General features: G+C 41.9%; 2 protein-coding genes across 23 annotated transcripts in view; one reads left to right on the forward strand and one right to left on the reverse strand.

The window, feature by feature from the left end:
- Positions 1–13930, reverse strand: part of COL4A4 (collagen type IV alpha 4 chain) — a 126615-nt gene extending 112685 nt beyond the window's left edge. For 12 of the 17 annotated variants that reach the window (XR_015725419.1, XR_015725418.1, XR_015725420.1 and 9 more), the window contains exon 1: positions 13854–13926. The gene's annotated coding sequence lies outside the window, so the exon portion shown is untranslated. Of the gene's footprint in view, positions 1–12623; positions 13348–13462; positions 13682–13853 lie in introns of those variants that run through there. The other 5 variants (XM_045775272.2, XM_045775273.2, XM_045775274.2 and 2 more) reach the window with 5 other exon arrangements.
- COL4A3 (collagen type IV alpha 3 chain) overlaps positions 13832–16434 on the forward strand; it is a 137200-nt gene continuing 134597 nt past the window's right edge. For 5 of the 6 annotated variants that reach the window (XR_006775786.2, XM_045775277.2, XM_087864005.1 and 2 more), the window contains exon 1: positions 13987–14274. Coding sequence is in view for 5 of the 6 variants with exons in the window: in XM_045775277.2 (XP_045631233.2) it covers positions 14188–14274 (87 nt within the window). In the remaining variant the exon portion in view is untranslated. Of the gene's footprint in view, positions 13939–13986; positions 14275–16434 lie in introns of those variants that run through there. The other variant, XM_045775279.2, reaches the window with a different exon arrangement.

Here is a 16434-nt window from a genome sequence, read left to right on the forward strand (position 1 = left end):
ACCTAAGCATGGTGGCCTGCAGATGTCTGCTCTCATACTCCCCTAGGAATGGTTTTTAAATTATGCACACCCCCTCTTCTTTTTTTACAAGTTAACATCTAAAAACTTTTATTTTCTCTTTAAATAGTTGCAAAGTATAATTTGGAACATTTTACATGGTGACCTACAAATTAAAAACAGTTGGAGCACTATTTCTTTAAATTTTTTGAATATTTATTTATTTATTTGAGAAAGAGAGAGAATGAGCAGGGGAGGGGCAGAGGGAGAGGGGGGAGAGAATCTCAAGGAGAATCCCCACTGAGCACAGGGCCCAACACAGGGTTCCATCTTATGATCCTGAGATTATGACCGGAGCTAGACATTCAAGAGTCAAGAGTTGGTGCTTAACCAACTGAGCCACCCAGCGCCATGTGGCACTATTTTAGATGTAGCTAATGGACCATCATAACCGTCATAAGAATGGTTCTCACCACCATCAGTTTAAAATTCATGCACACAAATTCTTTAACAGCTAGAAATTCTATATCATTTTTCTTCTTGAATTCATATTTCCATTCTACTCCCCCACATACATCGTAGAGCAATATAGTTTTATACTTGCAAATCTTATATTGATCACCCTACCATACCTCTTTGCAACAAAAATATGTATATAAATATTTTTTATTTCCTATGATCACAAATCTCTAAGTCTTAAAATTTTTCATCTGAATTTGTTTGTCATTATGATGAGAAGTAGTATATAATCCACCAAAACCAAATAAATTTCAATTTTGATAAAAATTATTAAACACCTTACAAATGAAATTTTACAGGAAATGTAGTTGGCAAGGAATGAATTGGGATTTTTGGTTTCTCAAATAGTTTATTTAGCCCAGATCAATAAGGAGATCTGGTCAAGAAATGAGGCAGGTCAAGCAACACTCCTGTTTCCATTTTAGTTTCCTAAAGCTGTAAATTCTGATAAACCTATTCACAGAAAAAAGAGGTTGTGAATGGAAGGAATTTGTTCTATATATGTCACTCGATGCTTTGAACTCTCCTGAGTTGTATACCAAAAGCAATATGGAATTCATCCTCAAGAATCATTTTGAGTGACCTACTATCTGATAAGTCTTCCCTCAATTGCGATGAAAGCAAAACATTGGGAACCTTCTGGCGCTGGGATGTGGAGCCGGAGAGGTAGAGTGCTCTCTGTTCTCAGCACCTGCGTTTATACTGCCCAGCATCTGGCCGGCAAACAAGTTCTTGACTTCAGGGAGAAGCAGGATGGTAACACTTGGGATGGCTGGGGGTGGGGTTATGCCTCTCTGGTGAAAAGTAGCAGAAGGAAAATTATGAAGGGGTTGGTGAGAACCTGAACCCCACCTATCTTCAGATAGAACAATTCTAAGAATGAATATCTATAGCTGTTGAGAATTTAGAAATTGATTCCTTTACTTAATTTTCCAAGCTGCCTACACAACTCTTAGGAATCTTTCTGTGTCCCAAGGGTATACGTACCTCAGCTTGAGGATCTCTGCTCTAGATGAGCTGCCAAAGGTAAAAACAAACAAACAAACATCCTGCCTCGTTCACTGTTTGACCTAGAGCAAGCCTTGGATGACCATATGCTTATCCTCATGTCTGTTGAGCCCAAAACTAGCCATGAAGTCGTGGAGAATTTATAACTTTGGGAGACTGCCTATCCAGGAAGCTTCTGCCAAAGTTCTGCACCTTTCAAAGGACAGGCTTTGTTTTACCAACTGTTATTCTCAGGAAGGGAGCATTCTCCACAAGCTGCTGCGTCAGGACCCACTCAGGCCCCACCTTCAGCCCAGCTAAGCAAGGGTGCGGCCAGATTTTCATCACCCAGCCAGAGGGTGGAGGTTCACCCGAAGGCAGCTGAACCCAGAGCTTGACCCAGAACTCTGACTCAGGGCTGGGGAGGATGGTGCAAGAAGATAACCTGGATCGGTCCTCTTGGAGAGCTGAAATTAGGAAAGCGAGGAAAGGGGGATGAAGGAGGGAGGCGGCGTCAGGAGATGCCCGGAGGTACAGTCAGCCATTCGAAGGCTGGGACAGGTCAAGGTGAAGGACAAGCCTGAATTTAGAGGAAACAGATATCCTCAGTAATCATAAAAAGCTGTTTTTAAGAGAGGAAAATGCAAAAAGAAAAAGACAGAAGGTCTATGACGAGAGAACGAAAGACTAGCTCATTCCCGAGAGCTGCCCTGTTTCTGATGCAGGCTTATAGTTTGTTCCCTTTTCCTGAGCAAACTGACCTGTCCAGCCAAGACTGAAGAAAGCATTGTCCCATCCCCGCAGCTGGTCCCAAGGCTGTGACACCCCAACCGGAAGCTCTCTTGGAGGTTCTGCCAGAGGTTGAACATAAGCACCCTGGACCTTCGACATCGGCCTCACTCTACAACCCAAGTAAGGTGCTCAGGCTCTTTCCCAGCCTGTATTTATTTCAGGCATTTCTAGCATGTACGTTCAGCAAATGTCATTAGCTTCTCTTCCTCCAACTCCCTGGGCTGATTTATTTTCTTCACTCCTTTATAAAAGTTCCTGGACTCCAATTCCCTTGGGACTCCTTATGAGTGTCCACTCGATGTTTTCCAAATACTATGTCTGGGAACAAGATCTGAGATCTTCCAAATCATTATTTCTACTACAAGGAATTTGTTTTCTCTGCAACACAATCTTGAAAAGAAATGCACCCTGCTTGGGTTCTCATGGATTGGGGGATGGGGGCAGGCAATGGCCAAGGTTAAGAGGACCAGATTGCAGGAGACTAAGTATTAGAATCTTCCAGTCACAAAAAAAGTAGTGTAAGTATAATGTCTTTTCTTTTCCCAAGTAACATTAAGTCTTTGAGCTCTTTTTTTTTTTTTAAGATTTTATTTATTTATTTGACAGAGAGAGAGAGATCGCCAGTGAGAGAGGGAACACAGGCAAGGGGAGTGGGAGAGGAAGAAGCAGGCTCCCAGAGGAGGAGCCTGACGTGGGGCTCAATCCCAGGAACCTGGGATCACGCCCTGAGCCGAAGGATGACTCTTAACTACTGAGCCACCCAGGTGCCCCCTTTGAACTCTTTTTAATAATAATACTTTTGCTCTTTCAGTGAAATAAATTCTTATTAACTTAATGTCTACATGTTCTTTCCTTTGACCTTCTGACACTGAGCTATCGGAAGACTCTCTTTCCAAAGCAAAAAAAAATTTTTGTGGTCTGAATACCTATTTGTATATACCTTTATCTTTCCAAAATAGAATTCCTAAAGGCTCATCTTTGCAAAGAAATAAGCAAAAGGCCTCAAAGGATAAAAGGATAGTACTCCCAGGAAAAGAATGACATGCTCTGTCCACCTTCGTGGCTGGATATCCTCCTTCGAGGTTTACACTTCCCATGTTAAGAGATGACCTGACCTTTCCCCAACATTCAAGCTGATTATTTGGTTTTGGTCTTTTGAAAATCCCGTGTTCTTGGAGAGACTCTACCTTCAGACTTTCAAAGAGTTCAGGTTCGTTTGAGCTTTTTAGCAAAAACAGTCAATTTCAACAAATATCACAAGGTTTTTAAAGCAGGTCATGAATCTGGGTGGTCCATGGGCCACTGGAATGTGGTTGGAGCTCCATGTTCTCTGAGAAGCAACATGGAAAAACTTTGAGAACTACTCAAGTAAATTCTTGAGAATGACTCAGTTCTAACTTGAACAGAATGCTGTTGGATTATGACCAAGCCCGTCCCCATCTTGCCCTCCCTCCAGGTTCAGTTGAATTGTTTGAGAGTGCTACAGAGTCCTCAGTTGACCTTGGAGTTCAGTTTGCTAGTCCAGAGCCAACTGGACCATATCTCAGCTAACCTACTATTCTGCCAACATAGGCTTTTATTATCATTTTCTCCTTGAGAACTCCTCTCAACATCAACAGAAAAGTCGACAATAACCATAATAATGTCACCACTTGGAAACCACGTGGAAGTGATATATGTTCCAAAAATATATAATTGATTTTCAAAACCAAATGGGCCCTGTACCTCCACGTTAAGAACGACATTCTTGACTCAGAATGCTGCATGTCTCTTGCCAAAAACACTAATTCCCCAGGTTGCTCTTGTCTGTGATTTTCCCCTCAGAGCAGGACTGGGGTGGCTCTATATGAATTCTCTGGAACTTTCAGACATCTGGAAATTGCTTTTGTGTTGAGCTCTGGAAGTAACACCCCATGATCCCAGCAGGCAGGGCCCAGCCATACTGTGAGGATGTCACCTTCAGTGACTTCTCCCCTCCTCCATAGATACAATCTGCCTTCTTCTCCTGGTGCCATGTGCACTCGTGTTAAGGATAAAATCAGGCTCTAGAGTTAGAAAGACTTGTGTTCAGATCTTGATCACTTAACAGCATAACCCCGAGCAAGTAGGTAACTCCTCTGAACTCCTGACTTCTCAGCCTGTGAAATTAATCCCATAGAGAATTACATGAGTCTAAATGAGCAACTAGCATAGTGCCTGGCATACTAGCTCAAGAAATGTTTGCTTCCTTCCTTCCTAATTCCCTGTAGGAGCAAAAGAGCTCCCATATATAATATATTAGAAAAAGATTAGAAAATTGGGAAATGGAGCAACCCTGGGCAGCCCTGGGCAGAGCTCAGAACGAGGGCAAGATTGATCTGAGGAGGCAGGGAGATCTGGGAAAATGAAAAGAAGAAAATGCTATGACGGTCCCTCCTAAAGTACCTTTTAAACATGAGAGAGAAATTATGGAGGGGGTTGAATCTTCAGTTAGCAGACAATCACAGAGTTAACATAAGTTGATCTTGAGAAGACACCAGGAAAAGGTTGACATTTGGTGTTATCAACTGGAAAGTCAGCTCCTTCTGTTTTCACTGCTGCTGCTGCTCTCCCCCACCCCCACCCCACTACACACTGACACACACTCCTCTTAGACCTCCTTCTCTTCTTCTGCCTTCTTCTCCTTCCTCCTCTTCTCCATCATCACCATCGTCACCACCATCCCCACCACAGGAAAGTATAATGAGAGCATCTCCAGAGGGTGGCCTAGGTGCTAAGCACTGCTAAGAGCTTAACACAGATCTGCAACCTTCACAATCATCCCATGAGGTCAGTAATATGATTACTTCCTTTTACAAGTAATTCACACAAGCAGTAAGAAGCACACCCAGGATTCAAACTCCAAAGCTTTCCCTATTGACCATTACACTACACAGCTTCAAAATTCATAAAAATTCCTGGGTGAGCTTCAGGGATTCGTGTCTGGGAAGAAAACTCTAGCTTCCAATATAGCGGCAGCAAGGACTGTCAATTCTGCACTATGATACAAAGACATGCATTTCCTATGAATCCCAGAAAACTTGAATTCTTGGAGGAAGGTATTTATGTTTGGAATCTCAAATCTGGAAACTCCTATAGAGTAGTTGGAGATCTTAAAAAGTACCATTTCTAACTAGAATGTAGAGAAGTCAAATATTCAAGCATCTAAGGCAGCTATGTGGGCCAAAAAAGGAGACTTTACAAAAGTGTCCAAATGAACTTGAGAGTTAAACAGAAATACTGGGGTGAGCATGAAATTGGTTCCAAAATAGGAGGAAAGCTTTGTCTTGGTGAGAATGAGCACAGTATTCATGAAGCTCTTAGGTCTTGTCTGAGGAGAGCTTAACTACCTCCTTTTCCTCTGACTGCACTCTTTCCTGCCCGGCATCCATCCGTCTTGCTTCTGGCAGGAGTTGGCTCCTAGAAACTCAGAATCTCTACCAGGTCTCTCCCCTTGGGCAAGTCCTGGAACCAGACTCCTCTAGGAATGCTTTTGCCACTCTGGAACCTATTAAACATCTCAAGGGCATCCTTCGAACCTGGGCTTCAGCGCTAGGCCATCCCACAGTCTGCTACAGACCATAAGAACATATTCAGTGTTTCACTGTGGACATTACTCATCAGTAAATAACACTCCAAAGCCAAGACGGTGTGCTGGGTGTTGGATGAGGATGTCATGTGGGCAGAACAGCCAAGACAATTAACAGCTGGAAGTTTCACAAAATCATACAGAATTGTTAAAGTAAGATGGTCTCCCTGTTCTAAAATTTGAAAGTGAGATTTTTTTTTTGAAACTTCAGAAATTAAGGATAGGAAGAGGTCTATATTTTTTACAACAAAAATATCAAGCATATAGAAAATAAAATAATACATAAAATGTTGATTATATATGAAAGTTACAAGATTTGTAAATTCAAATCCACTAAAAATATAATAATGTTTAGAATTTGAGGTGATTTTCAGTTAACTTGCATTAACCAAAAAAATTTTTCTGTAATCAATTCCATATACTTTTGGTACAACATAAATAAATACCTATGATTTTGTTCATTGAAGAAATATCTATCAATCTCCCATTTGGTATCAAATACCATGCTAGGCACTATAGATATGAAAATGAATTTGATTTACCTGCAGTAATAATATATTACTGTTAATCAGATTGGGAAAAGTTAAAGGCATATATTGTAATCACTAAAGTAACCACTAAAAATAATGCAGAAAGATGTAACTAGAAGCCAATGAAAAATTCAAATGGGGTACTAAAAAAATGAATAACGCAAAAGAATGCCCCAAAAAAGGAAAGGGACAAAAAATAGATGAGACAGATAGAAAAGAAATGGAGAAATGGCAGACTTAAATATGGCCGTATCAACTACTTTATATGAAAATAGACTAGAAAGTCCTATTAAAAGGCAAAGATTGTCATACCAGATTTAAAAAAGAAAAAAAAATCAACTATATGCTGTAAGATACCCACTTTAATAAAAAGATACAAATTGAAAAGAAAGGCTAGGAAAAGATATCCACATAAACAGTATACATAAGAAAGACAGACTGGCTATGCCAATAGCACATAAAATAGATTTGAATACACAATTATGATCAAAAAGTTAATATACCAGAAAGCTATAAATATTATAAATATATGGGCTTCATAGCAGAACTTTAAAATACCCGAAGCAAAAACTGAAAAAGTAAAAGAAGAAATAGATAAATACTCAAACATAGTTGGAGACCAATCCTTCTCTAGGTAACTGATAGATAGAACAAGGTTGAAAATACCAATCAAGACACAGAAGATCTGAACAACACCATCAACCACTTTGCCCTAATTTATATATATAAAACACTACACCCAACAACTGCAAATTATATATTCTTTCCAAGTGGATGTGTTGTGTTCACCAAGATAGACCATACACTGGACTATAAACCAAGTCTCAATAGATTTCAAAATACTGAAATCTTGAAGAGAATTGAATTAGAACTCAAACATAAACCATCTAGGAAATTTCCAAGTATTTGGAAATCGACATTCTCCAAATAACCCATCCATCAAAGACAATATTTTGAACTCAATGATAGTGAAACAACATAGCAAAATGTATGGGATACAACTTAGCCAGCCCAGATAAAGAAAATATATCTATAAATGTTCATATTAGGAAAGAAGAAAAGTCTAAAATCAATGATCTACCCCCTATTTAGAAAACTAGGAGAGAAGAATAAATTAATCCTGAAGTAAAAGCTAGGAAATAATAAAGGTAGAAAAGGAGCTCAATAAAAGAGAAAGCACTCAAGCAATACAGAAAAATAAAAGGAACTCTAAGTTGCTTCTTCAGTTTTTTAAAAAGGTAAATAAAATGGATCTACTTGAGAAATTACCAATGTCAGAAATGACAAAGGGGAAAACATTACAGATCTACAGGTATTAAAAAGATCATTACAGAATCTTCTGAACAATTATATACCAACAAATTGGACAATGTATAAAAAATGAACACATTTCATGAAAGATGAATATTATCAAAACTGACACAGGAAGCAATAGAAAATCTGAATAGCCCTATATCATTAAATTCATGATTAATTAATTGAGTCATTCAAAACCTTCTGCCAGGAAAACTCCAGGGTCAGCTGGCTTTACTAGTGAATTCTATCAAATATTTAAGGAAGAAATGATACAAATTCTTCACATAGTCGTATAGAAAATAGAAGAGAGAATGTTGGGCAACTCATTTTATGAAGCTAGTATTACTCAGATACCAAACAGGCAAGGATATTACAAGAAAACTACAGATTAATATCCCTCATGAACATAGACACAACTCTCCTTAGCACAACATTAGCTAACCAAAACCATATATATGTAAGCTCAAATTACCTAGGATAGCATAAGCTATTCTTTAAAACAACAACAACAAAGTTGGAGAACTTAAATAAGCTGATTTCAAGACTTGCTCTAAAGGTATAGTAATAAAGACATGTGGTATTAGTGAAAGAAGAGACATGTGCATCAGGGGAACAACAACAACAACAACAAAAGACCCAAATATAGATGATTAATTGGTTTTCTATGAAAGTGTTAGGACATTTCAGTGGAGAAAGAGAAGTCTTTCAGTGAATGGTGCTGGAACAATCGGATATCAATTGATAAAGGAAAATTTAAAATAGATCCGTGCTTCACACCGTACTCCTAAATTAACTTAAAATGGATCATTGACTTAAACCGTAAAAATATAACCAAAGAAGAAACCACAGGTGAAATCTTTGTAACCTCAGCTTAAGTGAAGATTACTCAGATAACAAGAAAAGCACAAACCAAATAAGAAAATGTTGACAAATTGGGCTTTATTAAAAGAAAAATACCTGCTTTTCAAAAGACACCAATAAAGAAATGAAAAAACAAGCCAGAGAATGGGAGAAAATTTTCATAGTAAATATATCTGGCAAGGATATTGTATCCATAATATATAAATAACTATTATAACTCAACAGTAAGAAGAAAAACAATGTTTTTTTTTAATGGGGAGTAGATTTGAACAGACACCTCACAAAAGAAGGTCTACGAATGGTTAATAAGTACATGAAAAGATATTCAACACCATTAATTATCAGGCAAATTAAGTGCACATTGACATACCACTGTATAACTATTACAAAAAATTAAAAACATTGAGGATACCAAAAGAATGTGCCACAAATATACGGAGGAACTGGAACTCTCATACATTGTCGGTAAGAATGTAGAGGATACAGCTCCTTTGGAAAATGGTTTCTTTTATAATTAAACATACATCTAGCCATTTCACTTCTGGGTATATATTCAAGAGCATTGGAAACACGTGCCCACACAAAGCCTTGTCCAAAAATATTCACAGCAGCTTTATTTTTAATATCCCTCAAACTGGAAACAAATCAAACGTCCAACCACTGGTAAACGGCATTTAAAAAGCTGCTATCCATACAATGGAGCTCGACTCCGTAGTAGAAACAAACTGCTGTTACACACAACACGGATGGATCTCAGCATCATTCTGCTGAGTCAAAGAAGCCAGACGCAAAAGGGCACATACTGTTTGATTCCATTTATATAAAATTCTAGAAAATGCCAAGTAATCTACAGTGACAGAAAGCAGATCAATGTTTGCCTGGGGACGGGAGTAGAGAGAGAAGGACTAGAAAGGGGCAGGAAATGAGAGAAAAGCTCTCTTTCATGATCATGTTGTTGGTTTCACAAAACGAATGCATCTTGAATTGTGTACTTTAAATAGGTACTGTTCTTGGTGCAAAAATTACAGCGCAGTAAATTATTTTTTTGTGCTACATTTATTATGTTAAAAAAAATCACCCTCTGTCCCTGCCTTCAAAGGCCTTGTAACCCAGAAAAGTAACATACGGTACAAAAAGTTGTCCTTTTTGGTCCCAAAAAGTTGATTTGGGACCACCCTATTCTATTCTAAGAAGTGTGAAATTAGCTTTAAAGTAGAAAAAGAAGGGTTCCTGGATGCCTTAAAATAAGCAAGCGGGATGACAGATATGATGGGCATTACTAACATTCACCAAGGATTTCCAGCTCTCTTTCCAGGCACATGGTAGACTTCATTTCCCCATCACTTACAAAATGAAGTGTGGCCAATGAAATCTGAGTGTATAAGTAGTATGTGTCACCTCTAGGTGGAAACTTCTAGAGCAGCTTCTGATTTGGCACATCCTCTCCCGAGAGGAGATCAGAGAACACGCTGCATGGGAATTTCGAGGAGGTTCCTGAGTAGCTATGATAAACAGAGCATCCTTCCCTTTCTCACCTCCTCACTCTGTGATGAATATGTAATGTAAATGGAGAGGAAAAAAATCTTGTTACCGTAAGCCTCTGAAATTTGGATAGTACTTATAAATGCTCCAAAAGTAATCTGTCCTTTCCACACAATGTGCAATTTTAGGTGGAACTCTGACAATGTTTTAGAAAATGGGTTTCAGAGAGAACTTGCAGGGAATGAGCTAGAAGGCTACCGTCATCCACAGATGATGAGTGCAGCACGAGGCCATGTGAATCCTGAGGGAACTGGTGATATCATTCAACTTCATTCATTCAACAATCGTAAAGAACTCCAAAAAGACCCCTGCCATCGTGGCTTCCACTCACATGTAGGGAAGCAAACACTATGCATTTAAGCACTGTGTAGAAAACAGACATGATATTGTGATTATGAAAAAGGAGCAAAATAATAATATTGGGCTTGTCAGAGGCAATGACCACTTCACTTGGTTCAAAACCCTCACCTGCCATCAGTGTAAAAAGTAGAGGGCTCTGTGTCCTTTGTACAGACACAAAGAACCATCCCCACTTTCACTTTACTTTTGCTTTTTTAACTGGGTGGGGTAACTGGGTGATGGGCGTTAAGGAGGGCACGTACTGTGATGAGCACTGGGTGTTACATGCAACTAGTGAGTCACTGAACATTATATCAAAAACTAGTGATGTACTAAAAAAATTTTAAAAAGATAAATTAAAAAAGAACAAAATAAAAATTAAAAAAAAAAAAGAAACAACAGTGGAAAAATCAACTCTCTTGACCCTAAGACCATTTTTTAAAAATCAAGAATTCTGGTTTACTGACACCACCCAGTAGGTGCACCAAACATTTTGTGTGTGTGTGACTATTCTTTTTTTTTTAACTTAAGTATAGTTGACCTAAAATATTATATTAGTTTCAGGTATACAACACTGTACCAAAGGGAAGGTATGTGTGTGGTGGGGAGGTGAGGAATGGGAAGTGAAAACTGGCTTTTAGAGTACTACTCAAAGTTTAATGTGAGGAGGGTCAGCTGGAGAGCTTGGTGAATGCAGGCTCTGATTCAGAGGGTCTGGGGTGGTACCTGAGACTCTGCATTTCTAACCAGCTCTCCAGAATGCCAAACCTACTGTTCTCAGGGATGCCAAGTAGCAAGGCTCTAGATGCCTTAGTAGTTGGTTGACCTCAAGGGAACTGGTGGGTGTGCTTGGCCATTGCCCCTTTCCTACTGAGAAAAGAAGAGCATCTCCACCTTGTGCCACCATTTCTCATCAGGTTCACCCTCTTTTCTTTATGCAACTGGAGAATCAGATCCCAAGATACGATTGTTTTTGTGAAGACCCTGGAAAGAGGGCCTGTAATGCATTACTGCACTGGATTCCTACAACTTCTAGCAGTGAGTTCTATGACTATACCCATTTTACAGAAGAGAAGAGCCCAGACTAGAGGGGTTAGCTCATACTAGTAAGTGTGGAAAGGATTCAAAATCCAGAAGCTACCCCAGAGACCAAGCTCTTCACCCCTGCTTCCTCCTTACCGTATTTACATCACAAGGCTCTTTCCTGCTCTGTTGCAGCATCAGAAGGGACTTGCAGTGGACTGCTGCCTCCCAGTTCAAAGTTAATAAAAACAAGTCTGATCTGTCAAAATGACTCGGTTTCAGGACAAAACAATTAAAAACCAAAATTGAGAGATCATCTGGAATTCGGCAAAAAGAGCACTAGCATTGAGGGTTTTTTTTCCCCCTCTAGGAAGTAATGTCAATTCACAAAATATTATCAGACCTGGAATTCTTGGACACTTTTATTTCATCAACCAAGCACCTGATGTCCTATCTAACAAGAGGGGCAGAAGTTTCCATAAGAGCCTTCCCTGTCAATAGGGAGAAGCTACTATGTCCCACACTGCAACATCTGTGGTCTGGGCACACGTAAGTCTTATCAGAGAGTTTAATATATGTCCCTTTGATTTTTCTATAAAGAAGAGGCCCTAATTCAATTCGGCTGACTGAATATGCATGTAAAACAGCAGTTCTCAAACTTGGCTGCACATGGAAATCTCCAGGGAGCTTCACAACACACTTGAGTCCTACCACTGCAAGATGTGGTGTGATTGGCTTGGGATGAATCGGGTATCAGGGGTTTTAGAGGTTCCATAGGAGATTCTAATGCACAGCTACAGTTGACAATTGCTGGCATGAAAAACAGAAGGAAGATACTAAAATTCACTCTCCAGCTCCCCCAAGAAAGAGGGGGGATGTCTTCATTCACTGTCAGGGTTTTGCCTACCTACACAGCCATGTAAGTCTAATACAGTAATAAACCCTATTCTAATTGCGAGCAAGTGGTTCTCCACAATCAGAGACCAAAGCATATATTTCACACGTGGTGCTTGATGACCAGCTACTGCAGATGTCAGCAAACACTGCTTCAAAGCAGGGGTCCTTAAGGTGGAGATGGAATTCAGGTGAACTTGTATGGCAACAAAAACCCTACGTCTCTTTTCACTAACCTTTCCTGGAAGTTCAGCATTTCCTGCAGTTATGAATATAGGCAACAAACTACAATGCAGTTGTTGAGAGGGCTCCCACTGGTGTTTCCGTGTCACACTTCAATTCTGCTGCCACCACTCCTTTGAGATTACAGGTGTTTGACAGATCTGTTGTTGGGTGCAGGTATTTAGTGCCATAATAATGTTGCACATCTGTCACTATATCATGACTTTAATACTCCGATAACTGTATTCCAGTAACACTGATTCTGATTTAATTTTGTGATTTTTGTGTATTTAATGACAACGTTCTGAAAAGGGGTCTAAATGTTTCCCAGGACGAACGCGGTCAGTGGCACAAGAAAGGGCAGGAGCCCTGCTCTGAATATAGTGCCCTAACAAGCCAGATCCTGCACCTCCACGAAGGGCACTCTCAGGGGGGAGACACCCTGGACACAGTCGGCTTTTGGTTTCCTCTGCATTTCCGCAGATAAGATTTACCCTGAAAAGCCAGTTCAACTCAGCAGAGAATAGGATGGGCTTTCTCTTTCCCCTCAGCTGCCTCTTGCTCTTGGCATTCCGGAGTGCCCAGACTGCCACGCTGGTAACTTGAGCCTCCAAATTAATCAAAACACAGCGCCCAGTTCAAGCCCGGGCAGACAAGCCCGGGAGCCAGAGGAGCTCTCCTCTGGTGACCCCGGGACCCCAACTCTCCAGCCCCGCCCGCCACTCCGCGCGCCCCACCCTCAGTTGCCAAGCTTCCTCCACTGTCTGCACCCTCCCCCCACCCCCCGCCCCGGCCAACCCCAGACAGGTGCTCCGGGACAGCGATTGCCGGGACTAGGTGGTGGGCGCCTTACCTCCGGGGACACCCGCTGCGCCGGAAGCCGCCTGGTCGCAGCCGGCACGGCGCAGCACGTCCGGGCTGCGCCGCGTCCAAATCCACGCGCGACGCGGCGGCGCGGTCGCGGCGCTCTCACCGCCAAGTGCGGCGGCTGCGAGTCCGCGGCGGGTTGAGAAGCGGAGAGCGGCGCGATGGCACCGCCACGGGAGCCCAGAGCAGGCTGGGCCCCTCGAGTGCGGACGCCCGGCGCGCCTCCCGCTTAATCTGGGCACAGCCGCTGGCCACTCCCCCCACCCCGCTCAGCCGCCTCCCCAGCGCACACCCCCAAATTCCCCACCTCCGACCCGGTGCCCCCCGGCCCCGCCTCGGCCCCAGGACCTTGGGAGCATCATCTCCTAACCCCTTACCCCGAATCTGCGCCCACCTGCCCCGCAGCGCACAGTATTTTCTCGTCTGCTGGGCACGATGCCCAGGTCGGAGGGACATTGCCTGGTGAGTTGAGGGGGGGGGGGGACGAGGGCGGGACCTAAGCCACTTCTTCCCTCCCTTGGAGCCGCAGTCAAAAACCTCAGTGGGGAGGGACGGACGGACAGCTTGGCTGGGCCCTACAAAACCCGCCCCGGGCGGGCTGGCGAGGCGAGCTTCACAGCCAGGCTCCCCAACCCGCGTCGCGCAAGGGACGCGGTGGCCGCAGAGCCTGCGGGTCACTAGACACGCCGGGGCACTGAGCGGGCGCCCACCATGAGCCCGAGGACGGCGCCCAGGCCGCCCGCTCTGTTGCTGCAGCTCCTGCTGGTGCTTCTGGCGGCTGCGCCCACGACAGGCAAGGTGAGTGCCCCCCACCCGCGGGGCGCAGTCCTTGAGCCCCTGCCCGGTGCGTGCGTGACTTTGGGCTCCACGCTGGTGCCTGGGCGGGCAGCGTGGGGGTGAGAGCAAGGGGGATGCCCGGGTAACAGGTGGAATGCGCTGGAGGAAGGCTGGTGGAAGAGGAGAGGAGCAAGCTTGTCTGGTTGGTGCCCTCAAGAGTCAGGGATACTGGGGAAAGGCCTCCAGAAGTGGATGATAGATAGACGATAGATAGGTAGGTAGATGAGAGATGGATAGATAGATAGATAGATAGACAGACAGACAGACAGACAGACATACGTAGGTAGATAATGGCTAGGGATGAGAACACGGGGTACAGAGACACAGGATGTCAAATTGGTGAGTCAGAGCAGGCAGCATGGCCTGGCAGAAAGCACAAGGGGCTTCCAGCCCTGACATTTTCTAGATGTCACTCACACCGAACTCTGACCTCTCTGGGGCTCGGTTTCCCCCTTGTCAAAACTCACACTTCAGTGTTCCGTCTCTATTGTTAGGAAAAGCTAATGCTATCACCGAAAACTTATTAGCACCTTAGAAATAAAACTCATGTTAGGATGAATTAAGCAATCTGTCACTTTGATTTTGATTCATAATTTGAGAGATCCCATATTCATTTAAATGCACTCCATATTTCTTATTCTTTGCAAAGATAAATTGGGTGTCCCCCAAACTATTATAACTCCTAGTTGACTTACTGGATTTGAACTGGTGGGAGTAAAATTGAACTTGTCAGATGCGTCTGTGATTTATATACTTAAAAAGTTAATTTGGGTGATAGTGCAGCATAATTTTCATTTCCAAAGATGAGCAGTTTTACAATTTCATGATTGAGATTATGATTGAAAGTCAGTAGTCACAGAAGTATGTGTTACAACCATATATAATCTAAGTACTTTTTATTTTAAATTAAGACACGAAAGATGAAGCTAAAACCCTCTTTGAGGATCTTTATACCTCTCCCCCTTCCCGTCTAAGCAAAGGTCATCCACTCACCACTTCATGTTTCTTTCTGGGCATTTTTGATGCATTTTGGTACACATAAGTAGACCCACAAACAACACGTGATTTTGTTGTTTTTTAACATAATCGATACCACGCTATATGCATCCTTTTGCAACCTATTTATCTGTCCATGTTAGTATGTGAGGTACATTCACCTCTTTTTCTTCTTGCCCTGTTGTATGATTTTCCACAATATATGAATATGCCAAAGTCAATTGAACCATCCCCTTGTCAATTTACATTTAGGTTATTGAGTGTTTTACATTCTAAGGGATTTTGTTATCCATGTAATCTCTTCATGTAGCTGGTTCTAACAAAAATGCACTTTGCAAAGACTAGGAATGCCCAGCCCAATATTTCTTTTTTTTTTTTTTTTTTTTTTTTTAAAGATTATTTATTTATTTATTCGACAGAGATAGAGACAGCCAGTGAGAGAGGGAACACAAGCAGGGGGAGTGGGAGAGGAAGAAGCAGGCTCATAGCGGAGGAGCCTGATGTGGGGCTCAATCCCATAACGCCGGGATCACGCCCTGAGCCGAAGGCAGACGCTTAACCGCTGTGCCACCCAGGCGCCCCACCAGCCCAATATTTCTAACATGGTATATTAAACTCATCTGAGTCAATGTAGATTATCTACCATCTTTAATCCAGGAGCAGATAAATACAACAAGCAAAAAACCTAAAGAAAGTATATGTTGTAGAAAGGCCTAGGACAGAGGTCCTGGGCAGGGTTTGCACATCCTTCTAGACTCCAAAGAAAAGGAGAGGTAGGGGAAGGGTGAGGAAAGAGGGGTACATAAAGAGGGTACATGCTCTATGATCATGCAACTTCTAATTATACCAATTTTTAATTATATTGTCATATTCCCTTATTACTTTTTACATGTAACATTTTTTTTTGTCTTGAGTTTGGCCAAATCTTGATGACTTCTTGCTGATAATACAGTTAATCCATTTGTATTATTTTTATCATCGCTTGAAGCAAGTTTTTGTTAAAATTGATAAGAATGATCATTTCCATTGCACCTGCTGAATTATATAAAAAGTGTCACTAGAAACCTTGAAATGTGTGTAGAGAAAAGGGATCATAAGTTAACCCGTCACTGGTGGAGAGGATGC

This window comes from Ursus americanus, chromosome 1 (genome assembly GCF_024610735.1).
Source record: "Ursus americanus isolate L20-20 chromosome 1, mUrsAme1.1.p, whole genome shotgun sequence".
Taxonomy (NCBI): domain Eukaryota; kingdom Metazoa; phylum Chordata; class Mammalia; order Carnivora; family Ursidae; genus Ursus; species Ursus americanus.